Source organism: Vanacampus margaritifer, chromosome 5 (assembly GCF_051991255.1).
Source record: "Vanacampus margaritifer isolate UIUO_Vmar chromosome 5, RoL_Vmar_1.0, whole genome shotgun sequence".
Taxonomy (NCBI): Eukaryota; Metazoa; Chordata; class Actinopteri; order Syngnathiformes; family Syngnathidae; genus Vanacampus; species Vanacampus margaritifer.
This window is the reverse complement of record NC_135436.1, coordinates 16,519,892-16,536,002: the sequence shown is the minus strand read 5'-3', so window position 1 is coordinate 16,536,002 and position 16,111 is coordinate 16,519,892. Positions and strand designations below refer to the sequence as shown.

At 38.4% G+C, this 16,111-nt stretch overlaps 1 protein-coding gene across 1 annotated transcript; it reads left to right on the top strand.

Annotated features, from left to right (window-relative positions):
• Positions 1-298: 298 nt before the first annotated feature.
• LOC144052636 (sodium channel regulatory subunit beta-4-like) lies at positions 299-15,878 on the top strand. Its single transcript, XM_077566891.1, has 5 exons — positions 299-559; positions 9,182-9,357; positions 9,439-9,658; positions 9,747-9,876; positions 11,308-15,878. Exons 1-5 carry the CDS (start codon positions 499-501, stop codon positions 11,399-11,401), a joined length of 681 nt encoding a protein of 226 aa, XP_077423017.1. The 5' UTR covers positions 299-498; the 3' UTR covers positions 11,402-15,878.
• Positions 15,879-16,111: the final 233 nt, after the last annotated feature.

Sequence of the window (16,111 nt, the reverse complement as noted above, 5' to 3'; positions counted from 1 at the left end):
CGCCAAATAGCTTCTGTGCTGCCTTCTTTTTTTTTTTTTTAAATTTGCTTGCTGGATTACCACTGAGACTGCTGACAGAAGACGGGGAGAGAGAGAGAGAGAGAGAGAGAGAGAGAGAGAGAGAGAGAGAGAGAGAGAGAGAGAGAGAGAGAGAGAGAGAGAGAGAGAGAGAGAGAGAGAGAGAGAGAGAGAGAGAGAGAGAGAGAGAGAGAGAGAGAGAGAGAGAGAGAGAGAGAGAGAGGGAGAGAGAGAGGGGAAGACGGGGACACAAACAGGGGCAGGGGTGCCGTATTCTCAAGCCTGGACAGAACTCCTTACGCTTCCTTCCTGGGACAGAAGGGGGGAAAGGGAGGGACTGAAATCCGGACCACCTTGTTCCAAAGCAATATAAGACAGCCACATTTTGGTTTACCTAAAGTCAACTGTGACAGGACAGGTACTGGTACAAAATTCAGAATTGGGAAACACTCAAGGAATCAGACAAATATAAGCGGTGCCATGGCGTCATTGGAAAACACCGGCTGGAGTGTGCCAGGTCTGCTACTTGTATTGCTGCTGGGTGAGTTGCACTTCACTCTCTCTACCTTAAACTGCCGTGTGTTGGTGGTGTGAAGTCTTTTACTTCCTCTGTGTCAGACTAATTGCATGCAAGGTGGGTGGCTCATTGCCAACATCGTAAATCCATACCCCCAAGTCCAAACATTAGGTCTTACTCACTTCATCCTTCTAAGTGAAGCCTTGGAATTCGCCTCCCACACCTTTCAGATGCAAACATGCTGACGTCACATGTGAAGTGTTCGTATCACGGCCCATTGCTTTACCTTTATAGGATGATTGGAATTAGTACAATTATGCCAAGTTGGGGGAGTCACAGAAATGGACAGATGACTTGATGGATACCGTCCTGCGGTATAAACCTAACCATGGGGCAGAAATATTGCTAATTCCATGTCCATTCTGAATCTCAGTAGCCTGAGTTCCCATACCTCTGAAAGGCAACTACTGTGGCGCCGCAACATTTTATTTTAGCCATTCCTGATCTCGGTGTTCCAGCTCCAGGCTTGTCAGGAACACCTGGCTTTAGCGCTAACTCTCGTTTTTCATGCAGGAGTGAGCAGACACTCTTTATTTGTGGAGCCCATTTTATTTATCATCTGCGCAACTTGCACACAGCAGCAACACTCCTTCTCGCGCTAGTGCCCTCTCTCTTCTTCTTCCTTGCTTGCCCCTGAACGACTTTTCTTGTGTTACAAGAGTAGCTAGCTTGCGTTTGTCTACTTGGGCCCCTCTTTCAGGCAGGTGTGTGTATGATGATTAGCTAACTGTAGGGCTTTATTTTTATAGAGGGGCACACGCATGCTTGGCATAAGAACTATCACGTCTTCATTTTCTTTTCTTTTCTTTGTAATTTTCTTTTTATTGTGGAAAATATGCAAGAGTAGTAAATCATTTTTAATGTTAATTTACAGTATCAATCCCTTCTCTTTTTATACAAAATCTACCAAGATGCAAAAGAACAGAAAAAAAAGGTAAAATTTAAAATTTAAAAAGTAATGAAAACATAATAATAATAAAAATGCTTACTTAATATACAAATTGAGAAGGTAAAATGTCATACAATCACAATCAAGTTTGAAAATCTATACATGACAGGATGACAAAGACTTTCCATTTTGTCCAAATTAGGTCAAATTCAGCTTTTTGTGATTTCAGGCAGTCGGTCAGTTTTTCCATTTTATACAGTTCAGAAATGATTCCAATACACTCCTGAGTTGGAGCCATCGGGTTCAGCCACCTTCTGGTAATAGTCTTTTTGCTAGCTGCTAAAAGGAGTTGTAGTAATGTCATTCTTGCAATTCAACAGCTGGGTCTGACCAAAGTATAGGGTTTCAAAAGTCAGGGGTTATTGTGGTCCAAACGCCCTGTTCAACATTTTTTGTATTCCCTTCCAGTATGGCACCAAAACTGGGCATCCCCAAAATACATGAAAGTGATTCGCATCCTTTGTACCACACTGCCTCCAACAGGATGTATCAGCATTTCTGCTATTGTCCAACCTGTAAATTTGCATTTCTGAATAAAGTAATTCCTCATTTGTAGATATCTAAAGAAGTCATTTTTCTCCAGGCCGTATTTCTCTTGTAACATTTGGAAGCTATGTAGTGTGTTTTTCTCATTAAATGACAGATATGTTGTGAGTCCCTTTTTTTTTGTCAATGATTTGAATGTTACATCCTTCCTATTCAGGGGGAAGTCAGTGTTGTAAACACACCACCTGAAAAGATTGAGCATGTTATGGATATTACTGTCTTTAATTACTTTCTGCCATGTGTTTAATGTAAAACTTATCCATGGGTTTTGTAACTCTAGAATTTTTTCAGACAGGGTCCTGTCTGCAATGGCAGCCTGGACAGGGAATTTAACATTCAGATTAAGCTCTATTTCTTTCTATATGTCTTTGTAATTAGGATTACACCAATTTAGTAGGGGGGCTAGCTGTTCAGCTAAAAAAAAAATATTTCCTTAAACATTGTAGTGCCATCCACCCCTTTTCCTTCCTTAGTTGTAGAACACTATATCTGATTCCATCTGTGGATGTCTTCTCTTATGTTTAAGGATAATGGTTCAAAATTGGGACCTGATAATTTAGTAAGGTCCTTTGTTCATAACATCTCCAATTATTTCAATGACTTTGTTTCCCAGTTTAGTGCATACCTTCCTCTCAGCCACTCTGGGAACTGAAAAGTTTTGTGTTTTTGACATGTTGAGTTTGTATCCCGAAAGTCTCCAATAGTCTAAAAGTAAGGTTCAGGCTCCTCTAAGTAAACCAGGATGTAATCAGCGAACAGCGCCACCCTCTGTTCCAACCCTGCAATTGTAATACCTCTAACAAGGTTACTCTGCGTTATCAGTTGGCCTAAGGGCTCAATAAGCAAAACAAACAAAAGGGGAGACAGAGGACAGCCTTGCCGTTCCTCTCTTCAAAATGAATGAGTTTGATAGGTCTCCATTAATCTTAATTGAGGCCGTGGGTCTATCGTATAGTGATTGAATTATTTTAATAAAATTAGTTCGAAAGCCTAATTTCCCCATCACCTTGTATAAAAATCTCCATCCCACTGAGTCAAAAGCCTTTTCCGCGTCTAACCCCACTATCATTGATTCATTTTGATCTCTGGCACGTCTTCATTTTCATGCTGGGTTAAGTCTAGTTTTTTGTGTTTTGGAATTTAGCAGACCGTGTACCTCACAATTTGGTGACAGAAAGTAGACTAGACCTTAATACATTCAGACCAACAGCGGGGGAGGCGTGCTGGAACGCTTCCTTCGCTAGCGTTTCATCACAGAGTGTTTTGGAACGATGCCGCTCATTCGTGTATTCGCACATACCGGAAAGGAGGAGGCATGTCGTTACTTCTACTACTACCGTAGAGCACTTTAGCAAGTCAACTAAAGAGGGCACCGCCAAGCATTATTTTCTTCAGCAGCACTTTTTTTTTTTCTTCTTAAGTACGTGTTTACTTCTGCTTAATCCGGCGGCCAGTGGTAGCGCTAAACAGCTTTAGCTAATGCATGCTAAACACTATTGCTATCTTGGTACCGTTCAACAGCAAGTAAATACGCTTACCAGCACTCAGTATGCTACTTCCATGTTTACCATTCGGTCCTGGCTGGCTGTGATGTTGGGTTCTGGGTCACCACAGACAGGACGCTGTGTGTGACGTGGCCCGTACTCAAAGCGAAGCGCAAAGAAAGTTTAAAAAAAGTTCAGGTTTTTCAACTTGGGCAAAAAGGTGAAAGTACGGATTTCCGCCCCTTTCCTGCCGCCTCCTACCGCTCCAAACACGTCCTCCGCGCCCCACCACGCACTTTCGCACCATTCCGCGCGAAATACATTGACTATAATGCAATTGCGCCGCCGGAAACGCCTCCCTCACTGTTTGTCAGGTTGGGGTGTGGGATTGAGGACCCAAATGCAGGGAGCAAAAGCAGCCAGGCAACGATGCGGTCAAAAAGGGGATTTAATTCAGAAAAAGGTAAATGAGGTACTTGGCAAAAATAACAAAATCAACAATGTCCAAAAGCATAAGTCAAAGCAACAAACCAAACAGGAACAAGGCTAGGCAAGGAAATGATTACGACAGGAGATGGCATGGGTGTGACAATGACAATGACTCGACAAGGACCGAAACAAAGCAGTTAACTAAATACGCATAGTAACGAGACGAGAGACACCTGGACAAGACACACGTGGCTTGGAGAACTGATTGGGTAACACCAGCGACCGTGATAACTAGCACAGGAGGACATGATAAAACTTGACGAGACATTGACAAAGGGAGACACACAAGGAAAACATGACCGACCCATAAACAAAATCAAAACACAGACCATGATACTGTTGGTGTGAATGCAGCATTAGACCAGCTATAGCAGGTCTAAGTTGCGGCGCAAGTGTGTAGCCCAATTTTGGTGACTCAAAGCACATGCAGATTCTGCGCTCAGCTGATATGTATAGTTTTCATTAATATATATGACAACAGCGTGCATTGAACTCTCTGAATCATTGTAGACTCATAACTGGGACTTTACTGGGAATTACGTTTTGCTGAAAGCTGTCATGTGCTGACCTATGGTAGCCAATATGTGATAAACATAACACACACACAGACGCGCACCCACAATACACAAACAAAATGTAAAAAAAAAAAGAGTAGGTGGCCGCAAAACGTCATCAGAGTTTTAAATCCCTGTATTGGAGTAACGCATTACTGCTTTGTAACATATTGACAATGGAAACTGTTACGTCTTCTGAACTTTCTACCCGAAATGCTTAATGTGTTGCTCTGCCTAGCGTCCTTTGGAACAAAAAATAAAAAGAGCACAGAAAGAGAAATGTGAGCCAGTTACACGTTCCATTCCCATCATAACACAGAACCACCGACCGTCCATTGACCAATCAATGGACATCAACATGTCTAGCTCAACCTGTACACAACTATTTGAAAAATAAAGTGTTCTCTTAAATGGAAAACTTGCAAACGCACCAGCAACTTTAGTAAACAAACACAACCCGCCACTGCTTGACGAAATATGCTAATATATTTTTGTGTCTTATTATGATAAAAGGCAAACATTTTTAGATGTACAAAACAGGAAGCTTCCACTATTTATTACTAGTTATTTATTGAAGTCCTGCCAAGTATGTGACTGTAAAGTAGCTATGATGTCATTATGACTTCCCATCACTGTGGACGATAGCCATTAACTCATTTGAGCCTTTTCTCCTTCTACTTAATGTATCAGTTGGGAGCATTCCTCCACCTCCGCATTTTGAACTCTCTCTTGCTCTCCCTTCACCTGCAATATGAAATTGCTTTCTGTCAGTCAGACGGTAAGGTTGAGGTGTTGGATCTTCAGATTGAACCTGACAACTAACTGTTCATAACTTGTTCATTTTTAATTTTTTATTATAATAATATATTATTGGATAACAAGAATTTATTAGTACATGAACATATAATTAATAGGGAGTAGTACTAGATTAAGTTATTGTCCTTCTTTCTACTCCTATTGAACATGTATATTATGACATTATTAGTGAATTATTTTCTTTCTTGAATTTTTCATTTTAACTTCAATTTATATTTTGTAATGAGTTTATATGTTCAACAAACCAACCAACGCTGAGGAAACACAAATTATAAATTCCCTGCGGAACTTTTACAACCAAGAATTTCCTTTACCCAGAACTTAAAGATCCTGGGCTTGTTGGTGGAAAAGCAGCTAAATTGTTAAATTAAAAGCTCAAAACTGAACATTATTACCGTATTTGAGACAGCTCTTACAGTGAATATTTTCACATTGTTTAATTGGTCATAGTGTGGCAGCTCAGTGTATATTTATAAGCCTTTTAATAATTATGATCATTATTACTCTTTCGTGTGTTTGCCAATTGGCTATTTGTTCTCTATCAAGTGTCTGCAGGATCTCATTAACTTGTAATACAACTTGTCAAAAGTTGTCATAAATGGATCCACTTGTTTACGCGAGCTGTATTGATGTATCAGTAACGTACACATGCCCACAACTGTGCACCAGGGCAGTTCTTTTTATTGAGTCACTTACACGCTGCTTTCATTTTCAGCTCTGCTGTCATTCAGTCACCTTGGACAGAGCATTTCATCTCCCTTAACACTTCCTGTCCATCTCTCTTCTCCTTCCTAGTGACATCCTCCATACCGTTTCTCTTCTATCGTGCCACTTCATTCTCTTCCTCCGTGACCATTCTCTCCCTTTCTTTTCCTTTCTTCCCAGCAGCACTCCCTCACCCCGCTCTCTCGGAGTGTTAATTGTGTCCTCGGTCGGTTCTCTGTGGGTTTGCTCGGGAATACATTAACCCTTCAATGTGTGGCCTACTTAAATAAAACACATCACCTTGACTCGCCGCCAAGGACATAACTACTAGCAGTTGCAATTCGCTCCATTAGCTGAACTTATTCAGATATTGATGTGTTGTTTTGACAGCGAGTGAATATAACACAAATATACATGCATGTGTACTGAATGCAAGGCTATTAAATGATAAGAAATTGTGGAATGAGGGGGACACTTTGAGATCACCAGGCTACAATGCATTATCAGTAAGGATAATTTGCACCCTTTTTTTTGGGTCATGGCATTTTTTGAAAACAATTTCCTCCCGTGTTAAGGCGGGACCTTCACTTGTAAGTTTAATTTGTTCCGTGACCAAGCTTGTAACTCGTGAACCAAATCAATATTTCCCATCGAAATGAACTGAGATTCCATCTATCCATATTCCGCCCAGAAACCACCAGATTTTTTTTGTTACACATTTTTAATCAATAAAAATAGTCATCTGTATTGTATTTTTTTTTTAAAAAGTACTGTATATAAAACCATAGCAAAACATAATGAAAGTTTTAATAATTAAAATTTTAAGAAATAAATCGTTTTTATTTTGTAAACACTACATTAGAACAAGCTGAAAATCACGTGTGCCTGAGGTGTGTGCCTTTAAGAGGCGTGACCTAGTAAGCGACATCAGGTGGTTGGTTAGTCTCTATCTATGAACATCTGGACGTCGACTTTTAAGTCAAACTACGACTGAATTAAGGTGAAGTAGTGACTTATGTTAAGCTGTCAGACCACGCAATGTTTGTGCAACTTGAGTCACTTTTTTTTTTTTTTCAAAGGATTCAACAAATATTCATATAGAGTATGTTCTTTTTACGGGCTTGAAGTGCCAGCCCCTCCCTGTCCTTGCATAGGTACAGTATTCCTTCCCATAACCCCAAACATGCAAGTTAGGTTTTTGAAAGACTTGAAACGGTCAAAATTGTGATGAGCCCTGCAGCGTGCACTGAATGAAAATGCTAACCCAGGCATTCAAAGCCTTTCCCATCATAGAAATATTTCAAATCCTTAAGTGGTCATTGATAACACAACTACCGGTCGATCAATCTAAAAATACACAAGCACCTTGCAGCGTCCTTTTCCTATCTCGTGCTAACATCCGTGCAGGATGCATTCTCTGAACAATAAGGCGTGCAAACTAAAAGCGAGCAGAGCTCCAAGATAAGTAGAAGTCCATTAACAGAGAAAAGATCCAGAGTGAGAAAAGAATAAGGTGGACCCGAACAGCTCACATTGCTATAGAAGACGAGTGAATGCAGGCAGGAGATAAAAATACCCACTAGTCGAAGTCAAGATGAAAGGGTAAGATCAGGAGGCAGAATTAGAACCAAACAACAACCACGAAGACATGAGCTGACACATGGTGTGATAGCAAACACATTTGCTTTTACACACAAAAAGACTACATATATTTAGGCACAAGAAAATATTTGAAAGGAGATGGATTTTGTGATACTATAAAAAGTGCAGTTTTACTGTCTTTTTTTCTGTGGCTGGAACAGGAAGAGAAATAGGGACTAATCATCATCTCTGAAACACCAATTTACAGGCGTAAAGTCAAGTGCATGTGTTAATCCCAGTTTGCGCAAAGTGCAATGTGATCCTGTGATGGTCAGTGTAGAGAGGACAGCATGTATAAATAGGACTCAAATGAAGACAGACGCCAGAGAAATACTGTGAGGATTACTGTGGCTGTCATTGAATAAAGACACATTGTTGGATCCATGCACATAAATCCAAGAACAATACTAAAGTGGAAGTCAACCTTAAACATTTCTTGACAATAATATGTTTTATGTGACCTCACTAGTCTAAACATGACATTCTGATTAATTTTAGATTAGTTATGCAGCAAAATCCAGCCATTTTTTTCATCTCAAGGGGCGGCCATTTTGCCACTTGCTGTCGACTGAAGATGACATCACAGTTGCTCAGGCAATGACCAATCACAACTACCTGTTTTCTGAAGCTGGGCTGTGATTGGTTGTTACCTGATCTCTATCCATTTATGTCATTTATGGCCTAAAGTATAATGAAATAATGATGGTATTTTCTCAACTCACAAATTTGCTTATTCAGTGTAAAATCTTGACTTTTTGTGTAAAAACAAAAAAACATTAAAAAAAAAACTTGTATTTGGTTGTATGAATGTAAAAAGATGGATGCACAACTTTCTGCCATCTAGTCTATCTACCTGTCAAAGTCAACGCCAAAATTTTCTTTACAGTGATATGTTCTATTCAGTCCCACTAATCTAAAAACTGTATTCTGATTAATATTGTGTTTGTGGAATATGAATAAAGCAGCAAAATACAGCTGTTTTTAATCATCTCAGGGGGAAGCCATTTTGCCACTTGCTGTCGACTGAAAGTGACATCACAGTTGCCAGGACCAATCACGGCTCAGCTTGTGAACATCAAATGACCAAACTCAGAAAACGGGTGAGCCGTAATTGGTCGTTAACTGAGCCCTGAGCAACTGTGATGTCATTTTCAGTTGACAGCAAGTGGCAAAATGGCCGCCCCCTGAGATAGTAAAAAACAGGTGCTTTCTGCTGCTGCTCAGTTCATATTCCACAAACATAATAATGATCTGGATGCCATGTTTACACTAGTGGGGGTGTAGAGAACATATTGCAAAGAAAATTTTGGGGTTGACTTCCTCCTTAAGTAAAATCTGAAGATGATCCTGATGATCCCTCATGACTCACTCCATCTGCCTTGTGTGCTCCAAACTCCCACAGTCTTTGATTCAGATGTGCTGCACGTTCGTGGACTGGAGGTGACAACAGGAAAAGTGTCAACACTGGAGGCAATGAATGGCTCCACTGTACTGTTACCATGCAAGTACCACTCCTGCATTGGCATATCCAACCTCTACTTCAGCTGGCATTTTAACAACAATGGCACTATGGAAAAGGTATGGACCTCGCAAGCATCACCACATCGGTCAAATCTTTAGCTCTGTGCTGCTTAAACCAAGGCATGTTTTCTTGTGTAGTTATGCGACGGGGTGGTTCCTAGCGAAGGTGTGGAGCCCAAGGTGAAAGTGAAACACCAGCGAATAGAGTTTGTAGGCTCTTCCAAACACGAGAATATTTCAGTCCTGCTGTGGAATATCACCTTTGAAGATGAGGGGGAGTACACCTGTTTTGCAAGAAATCCAAAAGAGAAGTACCGCAACCACAGCGCTATCTACACTCTCAGAGTGGTGGATCAAAGTATGCACCATATTGACATATAGCATCCTGTACTGTTGCATTTTCTTTACGACCTCTTACCAAAATGTCTCTTTGTCCACACTTTCAGTGAGGGAGGTTGACAATACGTTAACCGTCATCATTGTCTCTGTGTCGGGCGGAGTCATTGGCTTAGCTATCATTGTTATGGTGATAAAGGCCTTGGTGGTCCAATTCCTGATGAAGGATGATGAGAAGAAGTAAGTTGTTTAGAGATGGTGAAAGGAACTCATCACAGCAATTGTGACACTATTCTAAACTTGCTGTAGGCCTCTCAATGAGGAAAAACTCACATGATATCAAGTTAAGTTTAAGGCTTTACGGGCCCACAATTCACAAAAATCAGCAATATATCCTGTTGTATGTTACACAGAATCTACCACAGCTACAGCCACCTCTCTGAGCAGGGAAGGGTGCGGTAAGGGGAGAAGTGGCAGTAAAACAGGCCGAATCCCATAAGTTCCATAGACTGGTTTACTTCTATATTGTCCTAAACTCAAATAAATGTTCCCATTGCAATGTAAAGTGTTCCAAACTCAAATGGTAAGCTTCAGAAAACCTTTATACCTGGAAATACTTTAAGCAACTTAACATTGCTAATTGTCGTTCAGTTCAATTAAATGGGTAAGTTAACCATGGTACAGTATAATAACACTAAAGTCAACTACACAGACTAATAAAAAATAAAAAAAACATCTTTGGTCGATTCATTGTTAAACACAGGACTGCTTATAAGAATCAATCCAAGTATTTTCTTTACAATATGTTCTATGCAGTCCAACTAAGTCTAAACATTGCATTCTGATTAATGTTGTATTTGTGGAATATGAGTTAAGCAGCAAAATACACTTGTTTTTATCCCTCACAGGAGGTGGCCATTTTGTTACTTAATGTCAACCGAAAATGACATCACAGTGGGGGCTCAGGTAATGACCAATCACGGCTCACCTGTTTTCTGAAGCTGAGCTGTGTTGGTCGTTAGCTGAGCCCTGAGCAGCTGTGATGTCATTTTCAGTTGACAGTAAATAATAAAATGGCTACCTCATGTTATGGATAAAAATGGGTGGATTTTGCTGCTCAACTCATATTTCACAAACATAATATTAATGACAATGCTATATTAAGAGTAGTGGGAATATATACAACGTATTATCGAAATAATGTTTTGGGGTTGACTTCCCTGTTAAGGAATTGTGGCTTGTTGTATAATAGAAAACATATCCATACTAAATGTCCACTTCTCTCTGTTATCACATGTGCGAATTACAAGTTTTGTTTAGTATGGTATATATTAAGTCATTTACTGCCATAAACTAATTGAAAAAAAAAAAAAGATTATTAAAAATTATGGGCGATAATTTTCAGCATGACTTCACTAGTTAAATCACAATTAATCACACATTTTATATCTGTTCTAAATATACAATTAAAAAAATCTAGGTTTTCATACTCTTGTTAACAAAAGTGGGAAAAAATGTTAAACTAATAAAAATAGTTAAAATGAATTTTTGACTTCTATAGCCGTCAATGGCAGTGAATGAATTAAAATGTATTGATGTGAATCAGTAATAATGATAGTTTTCATTGTTGCTTCTGTATGCTAATCTTTTGGTTTCTCCATCGCCCTGCAGCAAAGAATGCCTGGTTAACGCCTCAGGGAACGACAATACCGAAAATGGACTTACAGGAGCCAAAGCTGACAACAAAGGAACACCAAAGGCATGAGCAAAAATGCAGCGTATGTCTGTATGTTTGTATATATGTTCCAACAAAATGTACACTATCAATGAATGGACTGTCTTATATCGTTGCTAAATAGTACACCATGCAAATGCACAGTTAAATCATTGCTTGAATTTTAAGAAGGCTGGGTCACGCTTGTCTACATTGCAGCCCATTTGTTGCAGTGTTCACCGTCTGTACCATCAAAACTCTACAATCTTCAAAGTTCATGAGTAGTCCTCTATGCTATGGGTATTGAACTTGATCAATATACTGCATATTCTCTTACCTGATCAGTCAGGCGCTAATATGAAAGTGAACAATAATCAAACAGAGGAAAGATGTTCTCTTTGTTAATGTGCGCAGTCTCCTTATCTATGGGTGCGTTCGGAAATACACACCGAACGTGCTCAGCTCCACTTTGACCGTTCGGAGACTCACAGCATTTTTTTAAAGTGTAGTTCGGTTATTCAGAGTGTCACAGAGAAAGGAATGCCAGAGTACACTCATCGCACCGTATGGTTAACTCTTCTCTATAGCTTGGTAAAAAAAAAATAGAAAAAAGAAAAATGACATTTCAGTAAATTTTTCAAATTTTGTGGGGTGCTTGGATTTTTTTAGGGGTCCTTCCGCGCCTCTAAAAATTAACTAGACACGCCTATCCTGCAAGCATTTTGTGAGTGGCTACAGACTAGCTGACAACAGGGCAAACGAATGGTCCACTTCTCCGTTTTTTATGATCTTTTTGTTTGCGCTTTAGATTAGAAAACACCTGTGCCTGTTCTGCTTCTCCCGTTGACAGGAGGATTCATTCGCAAAAGAAATGTATTTATTTTTTGCAAAGTACTCAACTCGAATCCTCATTCAAGACAATCCCAAGACTAGCCAGCTCCCTAAAGAGAATGAAATTAATCACGCTGCTTCTGACTTGTCAATTGATTTTCTTTTAAGCGTGCATGCGTGCATTTTAGAAAGCTGTGTATGTTGTCTACAGCGCAGGAGGAACATTTGTGTGAAGTCATGAGGTTGCAAATAACCCTACATACTGTACATTGTATTGGTAAACCGCGGCTATCATTATGGAATAATGATGTTACAGTATATTGCAAAACTAAAATCATCATCATTTTGAGGGGGAGGGAATACGATACCTGCATTAAGTGACACTTTAGTATAAGTTACAAATGAATGAAACTTTCTTGGCACCTCAACACCATCATCAGTATGAACAGTTAAATGTGAGTGAGTGTGAACTAACCCCAACTAAAATCTCATCTTTTTGTCCATCACACATCAGTTTTGTTTGTAATAAATAGAAAATGATATTATCCATTTATTATGTGGCAGGTCTCAGACTGCTGTTACGTTCAATTGTTAAAATTCCATCTTAACTGCCATGTTATTATATTTGACAAAATTAATGACTTTATTCACATTACATTGCATATTTTTTTAATAGACCTACTTTATTTATGGTAACTTTATCTTTCAAAATTGCAACTTCATTCTAGTAATTTTATGATTTTATAGTTACAGTTGGTGATGTTACAGTTTAATTCTCAAAGTATTACTTTTCTCCTCATTATGTCACAACTTTTTTTCTGGCTAGTGTTGCCCTAATGTTCATTCATAGTAAAATAAGGCTGGGAGCGTCCGCAACATAAGATATCAGTTTTTTTTTTGTTTTGTTTTTTTTACAAAAAATTATATTAAATGTCACATAACTGCATTCCAAAATAAATAGAAAGGCATAGATGTATTACCATCTTGATATTAGCCGCTCCACCTTGTGCCCTCTATGCAACTCTACCAGAAGTAATTTGAGAAGTTGGCGCACACGACATGCCACACACCCTCACACATATTTGGGATAGATGGAACAGCTGAGTTACACACACACACACATACACACATTTAAGTGATCACATACCAGAGAGTGGTGCACAGGCCTTGCACACAAATAATACAGCACTTTACCACTGTTTGGAGTGGCTGCACAAATCATCCTTATTTTATGATAAAACAATTAGAAAACAATCCAAAAATCTGAACATTAAATTTGTTGTATTTCATTTGAGTATGTGTCAAGGGCCATGCGTTTGCTTTATTGTTCACATTTCTCACTCTGGCCAGCCAGCCGCTTTCTTATTTATGTTATGTACTTTGTATTTTCCTTCTTGCTTTCAATGGAAGCAATAATACAGATATTGTTATGCAATAATATGTTAAAGGGCACTTTAGAAATGTGTCGGGACACAAGGCCTGTCGAAGGCACTGTCCATTGTGGTAAAGCGTCTTAGTGGACCGATACTTTGAATATACATTATTTATATTTGACATATCTGCACTGAATCCCATTCATACTGATTACTATTTTTATTGGATTACAGTAAGACCTTCCCACTCCGTACAAGCTTGTGATTAATCATTTTAATTGAGAACACACAACCCTGCAATGAATGTGGTTAGCACTATAGATATCTAACAAGCAATGTAATCAACTTAAAGTAAACATTGCCTTATTCTAGCAGTGACAACTTTGTCTCATTGAATGTATCTGGCAGTGAATGTCAAAATGCAAAATCATAAAATATAGCGTTCTCACACTTTTTGTAGATGCTATTGAACAAACGTATTGGAACACAACTATTCAATTTATTATGTCCCCCCGAATCTTATTTCTTCCAAAATATATATTTACATTATATTTTCACCAAATTTGTAATAAGGATCCAAATGATAAATTTGACCATAACAAGTCTAATTGAATTCATTTCCTATACCATGACAGATTTCTTCACAAAAATGAAGATGCCATTTATTTGTATGTAGCAGCTGATGAATCACTTAATTGTTCTAATAAGTGTGGTTTTGTACAGTGTTGTTATTATTAGTGTGTGATTTGACTGATGACTCATGAAAGTACTACATTACACACACGCAACATATGTGATAAGAGTACAAACATCCCAAAAGAGGCAGCATGGTGGAGTTGAATATTTTTCATACCTCAAACATAATGCGCACAAAACTCTTAAGTCTGTTTGTTGGACACATTTTTGTTACTGATTTTTGTGTTGTGGGGGGAAAAAAAGCCAATTTGGTTGTCTGTTGTGACCTCATATCAAAGTTGGAGCAACATTTTGTATGGGTGCACAGCACATTCTCAGTAGTGCTGCTCGTCCCACAGATGTCACTTAAAAGGGAAATAAACAGACTTTTCGATTGTATAATATATACTGGCAAGATGTTATAACAGAGAAATTTATGATGATTTATTACTAGAAGGCCAATGTTTACATCTACCAAAAAATAGTCACGTTGAATGATGTCATATGTGGAGACATGGTTATTAATATTTAATGATGTCATATGAGAACGCAACTCCCTCACCTTTGTTACTTGTTCTCAAAAGACACGACTCATCATCAGCTGACTGTGTACAACCACTGCTGCAGTACTAACTATAATATACTGTATAATATCCGTATAGTCAAGTTGGCATGAGAGGTCTGTTGTCTCCGCTCAATTAGTTCATCAATTAAATGTGTACATAATAGAGACAAAATATTGCATAAGGCAGAAAATTGTGTATTCACAGTACCGGTATATATACTTGGCTATAATACAAGTGTAACAACGCATTATACATACTGTACTTCTGCAAGCGATATGAATTACTTTTGTAGCTCTTTTTGCCAGATTGTTTACTGTCACATGTCTGTGCCACATATTTTATCAATGTTTGTACTAAATTTTAAGGTCATTAGGGAAAGGGACCACAAGGATATAATAAAACAAAAAATATTTCAAATTGACTGCTATCAGCAGAAGCCATGCCGTTGAATAGTGTAACTATTAGGGCAAAATAATTAAGTAAAAAAAAAAATGGGGATTGACCACTATGTTTTATTACAATAAATGGTTTAAACTGCCACAGCAGCTGGAGCTCATACTGCCAGTACAGGAGTCTCATGTCTGCCCCAATATTACACCTACACATTTTAAATATACATCAAATGTATTGAAATGGTCACTGTAACAACTGCTACTGATTTTTAACACTCTACATGTACGTCATCATTGACCTCACTGCCAAATCTGCTCCCACATTCCAGGAATTTTAACAATTTAAGAGAGAATGGGGGGAGAAAAAAACAACTTCTGATATCTCCTTCCTTTACAATGACTGTATAACATTGTGATTAAGATATCAAAGACTGCTAAAGTCATGCTCTGTTTAAACACAAAATATAGAATTCTTAAATGTTGCTGCAATTGTTTGTTTGTGTCTTATTCATATACTGTCGTCACCGTCACATGCAACCCAAGATTTCCTAGATTAATGTTCCTCTGAATGTCAATCTATTTGTCTCTCTGTAATCATGCATTTTATGCTCACCTCATGACTATGCACTTATAACTTGACTTGTTAAGGAAATATAATTATGTAAATAAAACAATTGTAATTGCCAGAGAACTCTGATGTGTTATTGCCCATTTCTGAAACAGTACAACTTACTCATTGTGAGTAGATCTGTTTTCTATTTTGGATGAATTATTATTCTTTAATCTTTTTACAAAGGGGAAGTTAAAAATGAAAGTTAAAAAAACAAACAGATGCGATCATATGGATGCCCTAGTAAGCAATCACATTTAAACAAATGGGAGTTAGCACACACCTGCCACCTATGTAAGTGATTAACCCCAAAT

Coding starts and splice junctions, on each gene's coding strand:
- LOC144052636 (XM_077566891.1), top strand. CDS start 499: ATGGCGTCATTGGAAAACACCGGCTGGAGTGTGCCAGGTCTGCTACTT. Junction 560..9,181: donor GCTACTTGTATTGCTGCTGG/GTGAGTTGCACT, acceptor AAACTCCCACAG/TCTTTGATTCAGATGTGCTG. Junction 9,877..11,307: donor ATGAAGGATGATGAGAAGAA/GTAAGTTGTTTA, acceptor ATCGCCCTGCAG/CAAAGAATGCCTGGTTAACG.